The sequence below is a fragment of the Astyanax mexicanus genome, chromosome 11 (assembly GCF_023375975.1).
Source record: "Astyanax mexicanus isolate ESR-SI-001 chromosome 11, AstMex3_surface, whole genome shotgun sequence".
Classification (NCBI taxonomy): domain Eukaryota; kingdom Metazoa; phylum Chordata; class Actinopteri; order Characiformes; family Acestrorhamphidae; genus Astyanax; species Astyanax mexicanus.
The window spans coordinates 7,883,470-7,897,079 of NC_064418.1; the positions used below are offsets into that span (position 1 = coordinate 7,883,470).

General features: G+C 36.8%; 1 protein-coding gene across 3 annotated transcripts; it reads left to right on the top strand.

Annotated features, from left to right (window-relative positions):
• Nucleotides 1–226: 226 nt before the first annotated feature.
• On the top strand, nt 227–11,266 carry si:dkey-3d4.3 (kelch domain-containing protein 3). Of its 3 annotated transcripts, XM_049485233.1 has the most exons (9): nt 251–326; nt 1,231–1,958; nt 3,193–3,423; nt 3,678–3,760; nt 3,985–4,063; nt 5,838–5,908; nt 6,487–6,607; nt 7,831–8,011; nt 9,867–11,266. In XM_049485233.1, exons 3-9 carry the CDS (start codon nt 3,261–3,263, stop codon nt 10,471–10,473), a joined length of 1,305 nt encoding a protein of 434 aa, XP_049341190.1. In that variant the 5' UTR covers nt 251–326; nt 1,231–1,958; nt 3,193–3,260; the 3' UTR covers nt 10,474–11,266. The 3 variants fall into 3 exon arrangements, with proteins under 3 accessions (XP_007227957.3, XP_049341190.1, XP_007227956.3); XM_007227895.3 differs by lacking the exon at nt 1,231–1,958 and having other exon boundaries at nt 227–326; XM_007227894.4 differs by lacking the exons at nt 251–326; nt 1,231–1,958 and adding an exon at nt 333–415.
• Nucleotides 11,267–13,610: the final 2,344 nt, after the last annotated feature.

Here is a 13,610-nt window from a genome sequence, read left to right on the forward strand (position 1 = left end):
ATCCGGACAGGGCTTTAAGTGTTTCCATGTCTTGAATATCAATCTACAATGTAGAAAATAAATTAATTGAAGAAATGAAGAAAATTGAATGGGAAGATGTGTACAGATTTTCATCTGTACTGTTCGCGTTTTTCTTGTGTGTTTAAAATCTTTAAACAGTTTTCTGCATTATTCAGTAACGTTACAGCACAGAACAGTACAGGGTACAGACCGCCTGTTAGAGCTCAGCACAGCAGCAGCAGCAGTAGAAGTTAGCGTGGGAGACTCGCCCCACCCCGCGCTGCCCGCTATCACTGAAGAGCAGCAGCCTGAGCAGCTTCTACACGGTAAGCGATCAAACCTCACATAATACACAACTCTGACAGCTAAGACCGCACACAGCCGGGGGCAGAAGTTTAATATAACGGGTTTATGGGTAAGTTATTAATCACAGAATAGTGTATTTGCTCTGAAATAAGTTTAAACAGTGTTCTACACACGATGTTTTCCTCTACTTTCATGTCACGTGATTTCTTCCTTTACTTTGAAAGTGATTTTCCTAAAATAGCGGCGAAGATGGCGTTACTTTACTGTGTTACCAAACACTTAACTAGCGTTACTACACTCACTATTAACCTACCTAAAGAGATTTATATTTTAACAGTAGTTAGTTAGTTAGGTTAGCTAAGTTAGTTAGGACTAAACAAGTGGAGCTGTATGTTTAAAGTGGGTTAAGCTAGATAGCTAGGTTAGCTAACCTGACTAACTAATAACCCAACGCTAGCTAGCTTAGCTAGTTATCTAGATTGTGGCTAACTGCACTTCACTTCTACCTAAAAAAACAGTTTGCTAGGTTTGCAGTTTGCTAGGTTTGCTAACCTAACATAGCTAAACTAAATAGTTGAGCTACGTTTAAGTTACTTACGTTTACTACGTTTCTAAAACCTTCTTAAATGTTTTCTTAAACCTTCTTTAGCGAGTTTGTGAAACTTTGACTAACCGTTCTGCTTTATTTTAAGTTACTTTGAGTTCTTATATTAGCTGCTGTGTAATAGGGCTGTGTTCATCTACACTGAAAAAGAGAGAGAAACAGTTAATTACAATGTAACCTTTTTCTGCAACTTGCTTTGCAGTGTTGATGAATGTTGTCTTTATTATTATGATTATTATTGTTTTTTTATTGATGTTTCTGTTCATGTTTTATTGATGTCTTACAATATATTTGGTTTTTGTGTGTTTTTTTCGCAACAGTCAGGCCAATAAAGCCAACTTGAAGAGAGAGAGAGAGATGCTCTGGCTGATCAAAACTCCTGTGCTCAAATTTCAGCTCTGTGTGATAAGAGAAAGAATGAGCCAAAAAACAGAGAGGAGAACAGGTTTTACAGAGAGAATGAGAGATTAGATTTAACTGATCCAAACAATGAAACCTCCTGTGCTTTTGGACAGTACCATTCAAAAGTTATGAAACTCATTAAATTCAGTGGGTTTTTTTTAATCATTATTTTAAGTCATTCATACTGTAAAGAAAAACATCTAGAATTGCTTAGTAATCAAACAAAACTGAATAAAAAAGCATTAAACACACCAGATTTTATATTTTAGATAGTAGTGCCTTAAATGCTTAGATGACGTGGAATGGCTTTCAGTAAACAGCTGTGCCTCATCAAGAGTTAATTACTTGAATTTCTTGCCTCTGAATCTGTTTGAGAGCATCAGTTGTAAAGTTGTGAAGAGGTAGTATTGGTATACAGTGAAAAGCCCTATTTGAATAATGTTCTAATCCATATTATGGCAAGAACTACTTAACTAAGTAAAGAAAAACATGACTTAAAAAAGGAAGGTCAGTCAATCCGAAACAAGAACTTTGAAAGTATCCTCAAGCGAACAAAGAGAGACCAAAAAATATTACTATGAAATTGGCTCTCATCAGAAGCATCAAGCAAGTTAACAGCGCCTCAGAAAAGAGCAATTAAATGATGGTTTGTTTAACACTTTTAAGTAACTACATGATTCCTCATGTGTTCATTCATAGTCTGGATCACTTTAGTATTCATTTACTTCTATTTAGGATATAAACAGTTATTTATATTTTAGCTGCTTAGTCACATGTAAATTATCAAATAAAATAAGTTGTTAGTTTTTCTGTTCTAATGAAAACGAAATACTTCTAGATGTAATTGTGTTTTTGGATATAGGATTTAAGTGCTATTCTACTCCAGCTGTGTATAGTTAAAGGTGTTTGCCCTCACACCTTGTGTAAAATACCATGTTACACATTGATCGTATTACACTATACGCGTGCTGCAGCTTCAAGTTACAGTTTAACTTTTGCTGACCCCAGGTCTGTGCATACACACGGAAGAAAACTGTCCATTAAATTACTGTGCCAGAAGCCTTTATGTAGATTGAATTTAACACATGACTTAATCATGCATTGTTGTATTGTTTTTAAACAGTTTAATCACCTCTAATACATGTAAATTGCATAATTCAGATTAAATCCACAGTTCAGTCTAGAGTTGAATTCCTGATAAATATGTTTGTATGCTTTGTGAAACACAGCTATTCTTACTTTTGTTTACAATAGTCTAGAATATATATGGGTAAAACAATGTTCTAAAAGCATATACATTAGATATCTGTGTTAATCACAAAAAAAGTGTGTGTAGTGTACAATATGTCATTTAAAATTATCCCCCCCCCCCCCATGATATGTTATTCTGAATATCATCCTCTCAGTCCTTATCATAATATAAATCAAGAACTTCACCTTTTGGAGTAGTTCAAACTTTTTGTGCAGTACAGTGAAGGATGGAGCTACTTTGAGCTTGTTAATGGTGTAAAAATAGTGATTTTTTGGCATAATTGCAATGCTATGACCCTATCAATAGCAATATAGTTATTGAGTTCATTTCACACCAGATTTCTCCTTTAATTCTTTCTCTATCTGCCTGTATAAAAGGCTAGTGCATGTTTACCTGATAGCAGGTTCCCTTTAGAGTAAATTACTGTAACTCCCTGCAGATTTCACACCAAATATGTTTAGACATGGCACAGCAAAATATCTCCCTGTTGACTTGCAGTAGCCATGGAGGAACTCCACACATTTCTAGGATACAAAAATGATTGGTTTTAATTCATCTCTCCCTTTATTAAAAATGAACCATTCTAAGCACAAATTAAACTTTTTTTTTTCTTTTGTTCTTTTCACAGAGCATAAGGGGACTCGTGTGTCACTATGATTTTCCAGACTGCACTTACGATCCCCTCAGAGGCCTAGTATGAGCAACAGGAACAGTCCTTGTCTGTGGACTTCAGTGCCTCAGGTCTGTCCTGCTCCATGTGACCGCTACAAGCACGCTTCTTGTGCCTTCAGGGGAAACATCTATCTGCTCGGAGGTAGAAAAAAGCACTCCTTAAGGGATTTCTGGAAATATAATGTGGGTAAGTCATCTTACTCTGTGTATCTTTTTTTTTCTGTGAATTTTCAGGTTCATATTATAAGTTGAATTTGTCAAATATTCTAATCTGACACCAATTTTTTGCATGTCCATGTTGCTGTCCTTAATAAAGATGTATATGTAAGTAATCAGACCAGAACAGTTTAGGTAAAACTTAGTAAGTATCTGAATTATTCAGGAGATGGCATGAATAGTTAACTGTCTGACAAGTTCAGGGTGTATTGTTTGTTGTTTCAGCACGTAATGAGTGGATCGAACTGGATTGTGGGGGTGACCAGGCACCTGAGGAACTGGAGGAACATAGCATGGTGGCACATCAGGTGAATTAAGAACTTATTAGAAGTTTAGACTTATTATTTAGTAATATCTAGGTTTTTTGTAAGCACTATAAATTGTGTAATAATAAGGATTTTTAATGCATATTGACATTAGATTAGATCACCCCTACTTAAGATATCACTAAACTCCAGTATTAGTGGATAACTAAGGTGGTTGTTATTCATTACAATCATTGCTGTAATATTATGCTTTTATTTTTTTCCAGGGTGTGTTGTATGTGTTTGGAGGTTTGATAGATTCGGCATATTCAAACTCAAAATCACCTCTTTGGCTGTTTGACACAGGTGAATCAAAAGCTCAATAAAGTTTCAATAATTCATATTTTTATTAAACTGTTCAGTTTAAAGAAACATTACAGGTGCTGGTCAACGAATTAGAATAATTTGAAATAGTGCAATCATGAAATTCTTTGAATGCATTTTTTGTGCAGAAAGCAAATCAGGTGTTCACCGCACCTGTCCTACTCGTTAGACTAATCACAGAACTCGTTACCTGGAAAAAAATTTGCTCAGCTGAGCTTTCCAAAAGGCCCATTTAGGCCATTTAACTGTGACACTGTTGTTTTATTGAATTAGAATAATGGAGAAACCGTTTCATTGAATTAGAATAAATGCTCGAATTTTTGTTTTCTGTGAAGAGTGTTCACTGTGCAGTATAAAGTCAGGGTTGAGTAGAATTTCTAAGTTGTAAAATCAATCATGGGTAAGCAGCGCGACCTCTCAACCGGAATAGTGGCTCAAATTCAAGCCCTTCGCCAACAAGGCTTTACCCAAACTAAAATTGCTGTGCAGCTCGGCATCAGCCAGTCTTCCGTCTGCAAAGCTCTCAAGAAAAACTGCAGCAAGCGCACCAACTGTTCCGGCATCCGAAAAACTTCTGCTCGCGACAACAAGCAGCTGAGAAAGATCGCAGTCAGCAACCGGTTCAAGTCCACTTCCGAGCTCACCGACTTGTGGAACAAGCAGACCGGCGCTGACGTCTCCAGATCAACCACTTACCGTCGTCTGCGCGAACTCGGCTTCAAATCTCGCGTTCCAGCAGTAAAACCGATGCTGAACAAGAAACAAATGGAGAAATGGCTGAAGTGGCCAAAGAACACAGCGAGTGGACTGCTGAAGACTGGCAGAAAGTGGTCTTTAGTGACGAATCACGCTTCTGCATCTCCTTCGGTAACCAAGGTCCTCGTGTCTGGCGTCGTGGTGGCGAAACCTACAACCACGAGTGCGTGAAAAGATCCGTCAAGTTTCCCCAGAGCGTTATGGTCTGGGGATGCATGTCCGCTCGAGGTGTAGGGAAACTCTGCTTCCTCAAGAAGACTGTCAATGCTGCCGTATATCAAGATGTTCTGGAAACGTTCCTGATTCCGACTGTTGAGGAACAGTTCGGCGAAGAAGACTTCATATTTCAACAGGATCTTGCACCGGCTCATGCGGCAAAGTCGACCAAAGATTGGTTCACTAAAAAACAGCTTGAAGTTTTGGCATGGCCGGCCAACTCGCCTGACCTCAATGTCATTGAAAACCTTTGGGCCATCGTCAAGCGGAAAATTCGCGACAGAAAGCCTACTACGCTGGACCAACTGAAGCAGAAAATCGCCACTGCCTGGGAAGCTGTGAGTGCGGAAACTTGCGACAAGCTGGTCAAATCGATGCCGCGGAGACTTCAGGCAGTCATACAAGCCAAGGGGGCAGCCACAAAATACTGAGAAAGTGATGATTGTAATTATAATAAAAATTATTCTAATTCAATGAAACGGTTTCTCCATTATTCTAATTCAATAAAACAACAGTGTCACAGTTAAATGGCCTAAATGGGCTTTTTGGAAAGCTCAGCTGAGCAAATTTTTTTTTTTCCAGGTAACGAGTTCTGTGATTAGTCTAACGAGTAGGACAGGTGCGGTGAACACCTGATTTGCTTTCTGCACAAAAAATGCATTCAAAGAATTTCATGATTGCACTATTTCAAATTATTCTAATTCGTTGACCAGCACCTGTATGTGTGTAAAATGATTTTAATAATGCATTGTCTTCACTGGCTTTTAAATTCTGTTCTCTGCAGTTAAAGAGCGGTGGCTGCATTTACAAGACCAAAGTTCACCGTCTCAGGAAAAAGACACTTGTAAACACTGTGTAAGTTTGCACTGTCGTTAAATCATCTCACACAGACTATAGCAGTTCATTCTATTCTTAGTATATATAATGTATACATGTATCATGTTTTATAATCACATGTCCACAATCCACACTTAATCTTGTACACTCTGCCATCACACACTGGCAAGAAGTGGCAACCAATTGCGCACAGCATACTCTTAACCGGAAAAGACTGTTCACCTGAAGGATTGCCTTAGGCACTGACAACATACACAACAGGGTATTTAGTGTTTTCAAATTGTTCTTTGCAGTTTAGTATACCCAATTTACTTGGTTTCCATGTTTTTGGACTGTGAAGGAGTCCAGAGTCTGAAACCCTTGTGGACACGGGGAAAACATGGAAACACCACCCAGATAGGGACTTGGACCCTGGACCCCAAAGCTAGGAGGTGTACATGCTATTCAATAAGCCACATCACTGCTCTGTCCACATAAATGGTTATGTGCATTCCTAAACCATTCCCTGAGGTCCCACTCAATTTATGTACTGATGTCCAATGACTTTTGGTATATCCGTTGCCTGTATCTAAGCGAGCTCTGTCTTTCTTTACTAGCATGTGATGCCATCCAATAGAAAGGGGCACAGCGCTGTTGTGATGGAATCCTCAATGTATATTTATGGGGGATACATTGATATGCGAGGGACCTCACAGGAATTCTGGAGATTAGACCTGGGTGAGTAAAAATTATTTGTGTGAAGGATAGAGTATCATGAGAAAACGGTCTGAATATATGAATTTAAATAGCACACTCGGAAGAATTATGACATGATCTGCATAATATTGTGGGGGAAAAAAGAATAAAGGATGGAAGGTGCATGAGGTCAAACTGACAAAATTAAGATGCCATAAAGGGTACTTGGAGCAGAGTCAAAAGAACCACTTCTGATTTGTTTGGTCTGTTTAAAGAACCATGCAGTTTTACTTTCCTAAAGAACCACAGAGTTAAGGTTTTTTTTTTTGTAAATATTCGATAGAAGTTTTTTAACAGAGCTAAAAGTGATTATTTTATATCTATGTTCACACAGCAGTTAAAATGTCCCAAATGCTATTTTCTCATCAAGTCTTATGTTTTAGGTTATTCACACTACATTATGAGCCCTCCTATTATCTTTATCCACTTCACTTTTCATGTTACTGATATCCACGCATAATCGTCATGCTAGCAATTTGCACTTTGGACTTCATGTTGCTGCTACTTCCCTTCTCCTTTATATTATTTTGTGTATTTATCTTATCTATTTTATAATAGTTTGTATTCTATTTTATTATCTTTATATTTATCTACTTTAAAATTGCTCTGGAGAATACAATTTCGTTCCACCTCATGTACCATGTAAAGTGAAATGACCAAATCTCCTGGAATCCTTAAGAAGCCATTCAAGCTTACTGTAAATAAAGGCACCTTATTCCACCACTTGTGTCTTTGTTCAACTATTTCTTTAGAAACACAAAAAAGTTGAGATGTAGATTAAATTTGTTTTAAAAGAAACATTTCTGGACAAGCTGATGAATACAGATCCTCCATTAAAAATATAATTATATGTATTGTATTGCTGTTGTGTAGTATTGCTTATTGGATTACGCTGTTTTACGCAGTTCTTGTGCTGTTATTCTGCTTCTCGAAAGTGACACCATGCCCCCTATTTAGGTCAGTGGGACATCAGTGATTTTGAAGCGGTTTTACAGCCACAATGCTACATCCTGTTTCTTTTAACTTTGATTGCACCTACAGCACTCATTGCTAATATGTATTATTCTTCTCCACATATTTTAGCAGTCTAGTCATTTATTCACTTTAGGTTCAATGAATTGTATTACTTATCTTGTGATTTTTAACATTTAAATACATTAATAAATAAAGCCAACACTGTGTGTATATTTGTGTGTGCATTTCAGACACTGGGACATGGTCTCTGTTGAGTAATGCACCAGTAGGACCTGGACCAAGGCACAGTCATTCTGCTATGACCCACCAGGACTGTATGTACCTGTACGGTGGCCTGCAAGGCCTAAAGGAACAGAGGGACTTGTGGAGATGGAGCTTTCACAGCCAGGCCTGGAGCTGCATCAGAGCATCGTGAGTGAATCGTAATCTAGTCAAAACACATCTCAAATCATCACAGTAAAGCTTCATTTTAAAATAAGCTTTTAAATAATCCCCACAGTAGCCCAGTCAGCAAATAGAAATCAACCAAAATGCAAATATCTTAGAGTTGAGATCTGGCACAATGCCTCAATTTAGGCAGGCACACTTGCCACTGAATTAACCTTCTCTAACAGCCAGCTGCTTAATGATTAATGAGGGTTTTTTGTTTCTTATCAGCCATACACACAGGTAAAAGGAAATGAAACTTGATAAGTAAAGCTTAAACTATTGTTTCAGGGCAGTCAATTATCCAACAGAAATTTAAGTAGCTCAATCAACAGCTATTAATGGAAGGGCTAAGAAAAAAAAATATGTTTATACAGTTTATACAGCCTTCATCTCAAATATAGCTAATCAGCCTAGATATGTTTGGCATCCAAGATTTGTTCTTTTAGTTTGGCATTGCAGGTATGAGGCACATGTAACTTGCAAGAAATATACATTATTAAAAAAAAAAAAAAAAAGAATTAAACGTAAACTAAAAACAAAAATAAATAAATAAATAAATTATATTATGAGGATACCAGCCACTGAGTGAAATTGGTTCTCATACGATCAACCCAGCATCTATTCAATGATAGTCTCACCTTTTAACAGAAGGAGCCAATCAGCTTGCTGTTCCCCTCAAAAAGGAGATCTAATTATATGTGAAACTGCTCTGTAAATTAAAACATTACTCAGGGAAAGTTCAACATTCAGCATTTATTTAGTTTTCACTTGGAAGCTGAGCTGAGTATTGTAAAGACTTACATGTAGCAGCAATGGAGTCTCACAAACAGAGGCAGCTGTACCAATGAGCTCTTATATAGGGGAGTTTCCCGCCTTTGGATTGGGACATACCACTCTTGCAGCTAGAGCAGGGGGGAATTATAGTGGTGTCTTGTTTGATTCTGTAATGATTTTGTGAGGTAAATCTTTTGTTTATGCTTCAATATGTATATTGTGTGGCAGTGTTTCTATATTATTTGGGTTAGAGTCTACAAGTTGATTTTAATTGGGAATTGAGTTAATTGGTCTTGTTTAGTTGGACTGACCTAGACGAGGAGCTAATGCTTAATAAAGAGGAAGCTTCTGTAAATATTTGCATTTCTAAAGAGAAAAAAAAGGGAAAGTGAGTGAACTTCCTCTCACTGCTGCTCTCAGTGAATGTATAACACCATCCACAGGGGACAGTGCAGTGGGTGGTAATGATCATGCCAGGCTTTGTCTGGCTAGAACTGTCCTTGGGAAAAGGCAAGCAACTTGATACTAATTTCGGTCCCATGACATGTGGCATGTCAGTCTATGTCTGATCAGAGAATTGAGCTGTTTTTGATTTAGAAAAGTCGTGTTTTGTCAAATTTATAGTCTTACAAAAATACTTCCTGCTTGCTATGTCTAATATAGGGCGGTGTGATTTATAGCACAATATATTTCTTATTTCAGTTCATACAATATAATGTTGATATTGATATGAGCAATAAAAAGTCTGACTGCTAAGCTAAACTGCTAAGAACGTCCCATAACAGATACCTGTACCTACAGACTTAAAACAGTCAGTAAAATATACGTTATACCCTGTAATCATTATTAACATTTTATATCACAATATATATATATATATATATATATATATATATATATATATATATATATATATATATATATATATATATATATATATATATATATATATATATATATATATATATATATATATATATATATATATATATATATATCCTGGTAACACTAAAATGTACCTGTAACAAGAGCTAAATTGATTATTTGTTTTCTGCTTTATTAGCTCGGGACCCTCTAAGCTGATGGGTCACTCAGCAGTGGTCTATAAGGACAGCATGCTGCTTTTTGGTGGGGGAGAGACCCAGAGTGCCCCCAGAAACTGCCTGTGGAGGTTCAATCTGACCACACTGACCTGGGAGAAGCTGCCCTCGCTGCCTGGCTCCATCGCTCCATGCCGGGTTCACCACAGCAGTGTGGGTCTTGGCCCTGCTTTCCAGCCTGAACCACCCAGCACCAATGCTAAAGAAACGCTCATGTCAAACAGCCTGAACAACAACAAGCTCAGACCTTTTAAGAACAAGTGTTTCCCCTCCCGTTCCTCCACATGGGAGCCTGGGGAGGATATTGAGCTGCAGGCTGTGCACACTGTGAAGACAAAAGGTCTGAAAGACATCAGCCCAGCTTTAAAAAAGACTAAGCAGTGGAAGAACTGCCTTACCTTTGAGAATCAGGAAGCCATAGGAGAGGTACAGGAGGGTGAGCTCTCAGCAGAGGAGATGGAGGATGATCTGGCCCACCCAATGCCTGACCTACTGCTCGTATTAGGGGGCAGACCTCTAAAAGAGCAGGGTGCCATCTCAGTGTGGCAGATGACATTAAATGAGAGCTGACTTAGAGGAGATGAGCCATTCTGTAGCTATGTTTGACAAGTTTTGCTAAGAGAAATTGGGATGTCCTTGGTTGTTCAATACAAGATATTTGGATGTGTTTTTTGAACAAGATGCACTGTTTACTTATCTTTCATATATAAGTATAATATTTTTTCTATTTTATTTTATATGTGCAGTTGTATGCAAAATCCTGGGAAATCCAACTGACATGCTTTACAGATTTTCTTATTAAAACAGGTTAACAAACCTCTAAAGGCAAGTTCTGCACATTTTGATGCAGTCACTGTTTATTTGCTTAAATTAAACTTTCTATAACATAACGTGTGACAATTTTGTAAAATCATTATTAACATCAACGAAAATATTTAATTTTAATAGGTGTGTCCAAACCATTTCATAAATATGCATGTTTTTCATTGATTCATTGTTTTTAAACAGTTTATTACATATACGGTGCTCTTTTAGTACATTGGTTTGTTATGAATTGTGCTATAATTAACATACCTCAAGGACAAATGTGTGTTAAATGAGTTTCATTTTTAATGAGTATTTTGTATAAGCAAATATATTATTGTACCTATTGTTTTAGTATTACATAACAAAGCAGATGTATCAGTATTTCAGTGTTTCTATAGTTATTGGGTGAATTTAAATATTATACTATATTTTTAACGCACAAAATCTCATAATTCCTGTATTACAAGGATAAAGTGATACTCTTCTTCTCTTTAATGCCTCTGAACATATTGCAGTACTTTACAAATAAAGTGGTAACTGATACTTTTATCCAGGACCTAATGTGTGTGTGTGTGTTATGTTTATAGTTTAAAAAACAATGTGACTATAGTGAAAGATTTTTTTAAACTTGATTATTTGTACAACTCTTCTTGATTATGATAATGCATATTTAACATCAAAGCACCATTACATTTAGAGCAAAACTAAAGCAATAATTCAGACAACTCGGGGCAAGTGAAAGAGTGAACACAACAATGACATATAACTAACAATAACTAATTTCTTTTGTTACTAGTTACTTTTATTACATTATCTTATTTCTATTTTTTTTTTTTTTTTTTTGTTAAAATCCAGTCTTCTCAAAGTATAACAACACTGCTCTGATATGAGCAAGAAGACCTTCACTTTTAACCCCACAATGTCGTGAACACACGGGGCTAAGGGGGCAGTGAGCACGTGTGCCCGGAGTGGGTGGCAGCCTTTGCTTTTGCAGCACTCAATGAGCAATCACCCAGGGGTTAGGTACCACGCCAGGGGGGCACTTTGTATAATTTTTTTTTCTAATGACTTTGAATGTATTAACATTTCCGTATATATATTTTTAAGGTGGCAGTAAGAGTATGTAGTAAGAGTCTGTATGTATGCACTTTGTAAACACCAGAGACAGCTTAAGTAGTCTAGGTTTGGTGCCAGCAAGACACAGGTGTCAATCTAGAGAGTAACAGCAGGTCTGCACTGATGTAATAGCCTGCACACATGACCACGACTGTCTCGGCCCACTAACCTAAAAGAAGTTGGCTCGCCGCTGAGGAAGCGTTATTTTTAGAGCGCTTTTCCCGCTGACGTCTGGTCACTCTCATCAGACACTGTGGTTCACTTTTGTGGTTCACGCCTGACAATGTAGGGCCCAAAGCTCTTTAATGAAAGGACAGACAGAGGAAGGTATCAACTGGGATGGCCTGACCTGACCTGACCAGATTTCTAGGGGGATAGTTCGTTCACAGGACTTAAGAGTAGGATATAATGGTAGCCTCAGTATAGGACAAGGCATTTACAGACAGGCCTAACTCATGTACTGTCATTACTCTTGCCATTTGTTTATATCAAATAAATCACTACTGATTTTCTTTGTAATTATATGGCATTTAGACTTTTAACATGTAATATATTTTACATTGGGGGGAATAGGGACAGAGGCAACAAGGGGCAGCATTAATATGGTTTATTCCAACCAATCAGGAATAAGCTACAGTGCCAATATTCATACTGCACATGCCCAGATAGCGCCTCTTCTCTCTAGGAAAAGAGCAGCAACATGTGACTATTCTTTCTAAAAAAAAAAAAAACATTACATTGTTCAAAGTAAAAAATCAATTATCATTATTATCATACTGTTTAAACTGTACGAATTTTAAAAGCTATTGTTTTAAGCTAACATGGCAAGTTTTGTCTCTGTAATCTAATAACTGTAATGTAAATGCGTGTAAAACAGAAGTAAAGTTTTTTTTTTTAAAGGTCAATTATTGTCATAATTTTTAAAATGTCTTTTTCAATTTATTGTATATTCAAACCCTAAATAAACTTCCATTAAAATGATGCCCTGATTTTTTCTGGAATAATAACTACTAGCCAACCCCAGCACAAGAGTGAAAATTGCTAGCCAATCCCAATAAAGGAGTAACAATTACCAGCCAATCCCCTCAAAGGAGTAGGAATTACCAGCCAATCCCCGCAAAGGAGTAGGAATTACCAGCCAATCCCAATGTAGGAGAAGAAACTCTACCAGGAAACGGGTGGAAATAAAAACAACGGAAATGCATTACATAACGAGGTCAAGAGATGGCGCCACAACACTAAAAAGTGATTAATAACCCCCATCTCCTTTTTCACTATCCCTCCAGATAGTGAATGTACAAAAACACTTCTCTCTGAAGTTTAAAAACATTTTAAGAGTCTACGTAAATCAGCTCAGTACTTTACGCTGACAGAAACTAACGCAAATTACTGCGCAGGTACAGTTTTATTCAAACAAAAATAAAAACATTACATCTATGTTCATTAAAAATAGGAAAAAAAACAAATGATTATATGAATATAATGCAAATTTGTCCATTAACTACTGCTACAGCTTCTGAAGATATAACATTGAAGGTACCAACTCAATGACAAGTTTGTTGGAGTGTAAAAGCTATGCATTCATGGATTATTTTTTTTTTGGCAAATAAGGTCACAAAATAAATACAATTACAGCAGTTTCTGGATTTTAAATGATAAAAAATACATTTAAGTACTTTACAAGGTTTTTTAAAAGTACTTTAAAAGGTCTTTTACTTTTTAGGATACAAAGTTACAAAATTACGATTCAAATGAATAAATAAATAAATAAATACAATTTTATC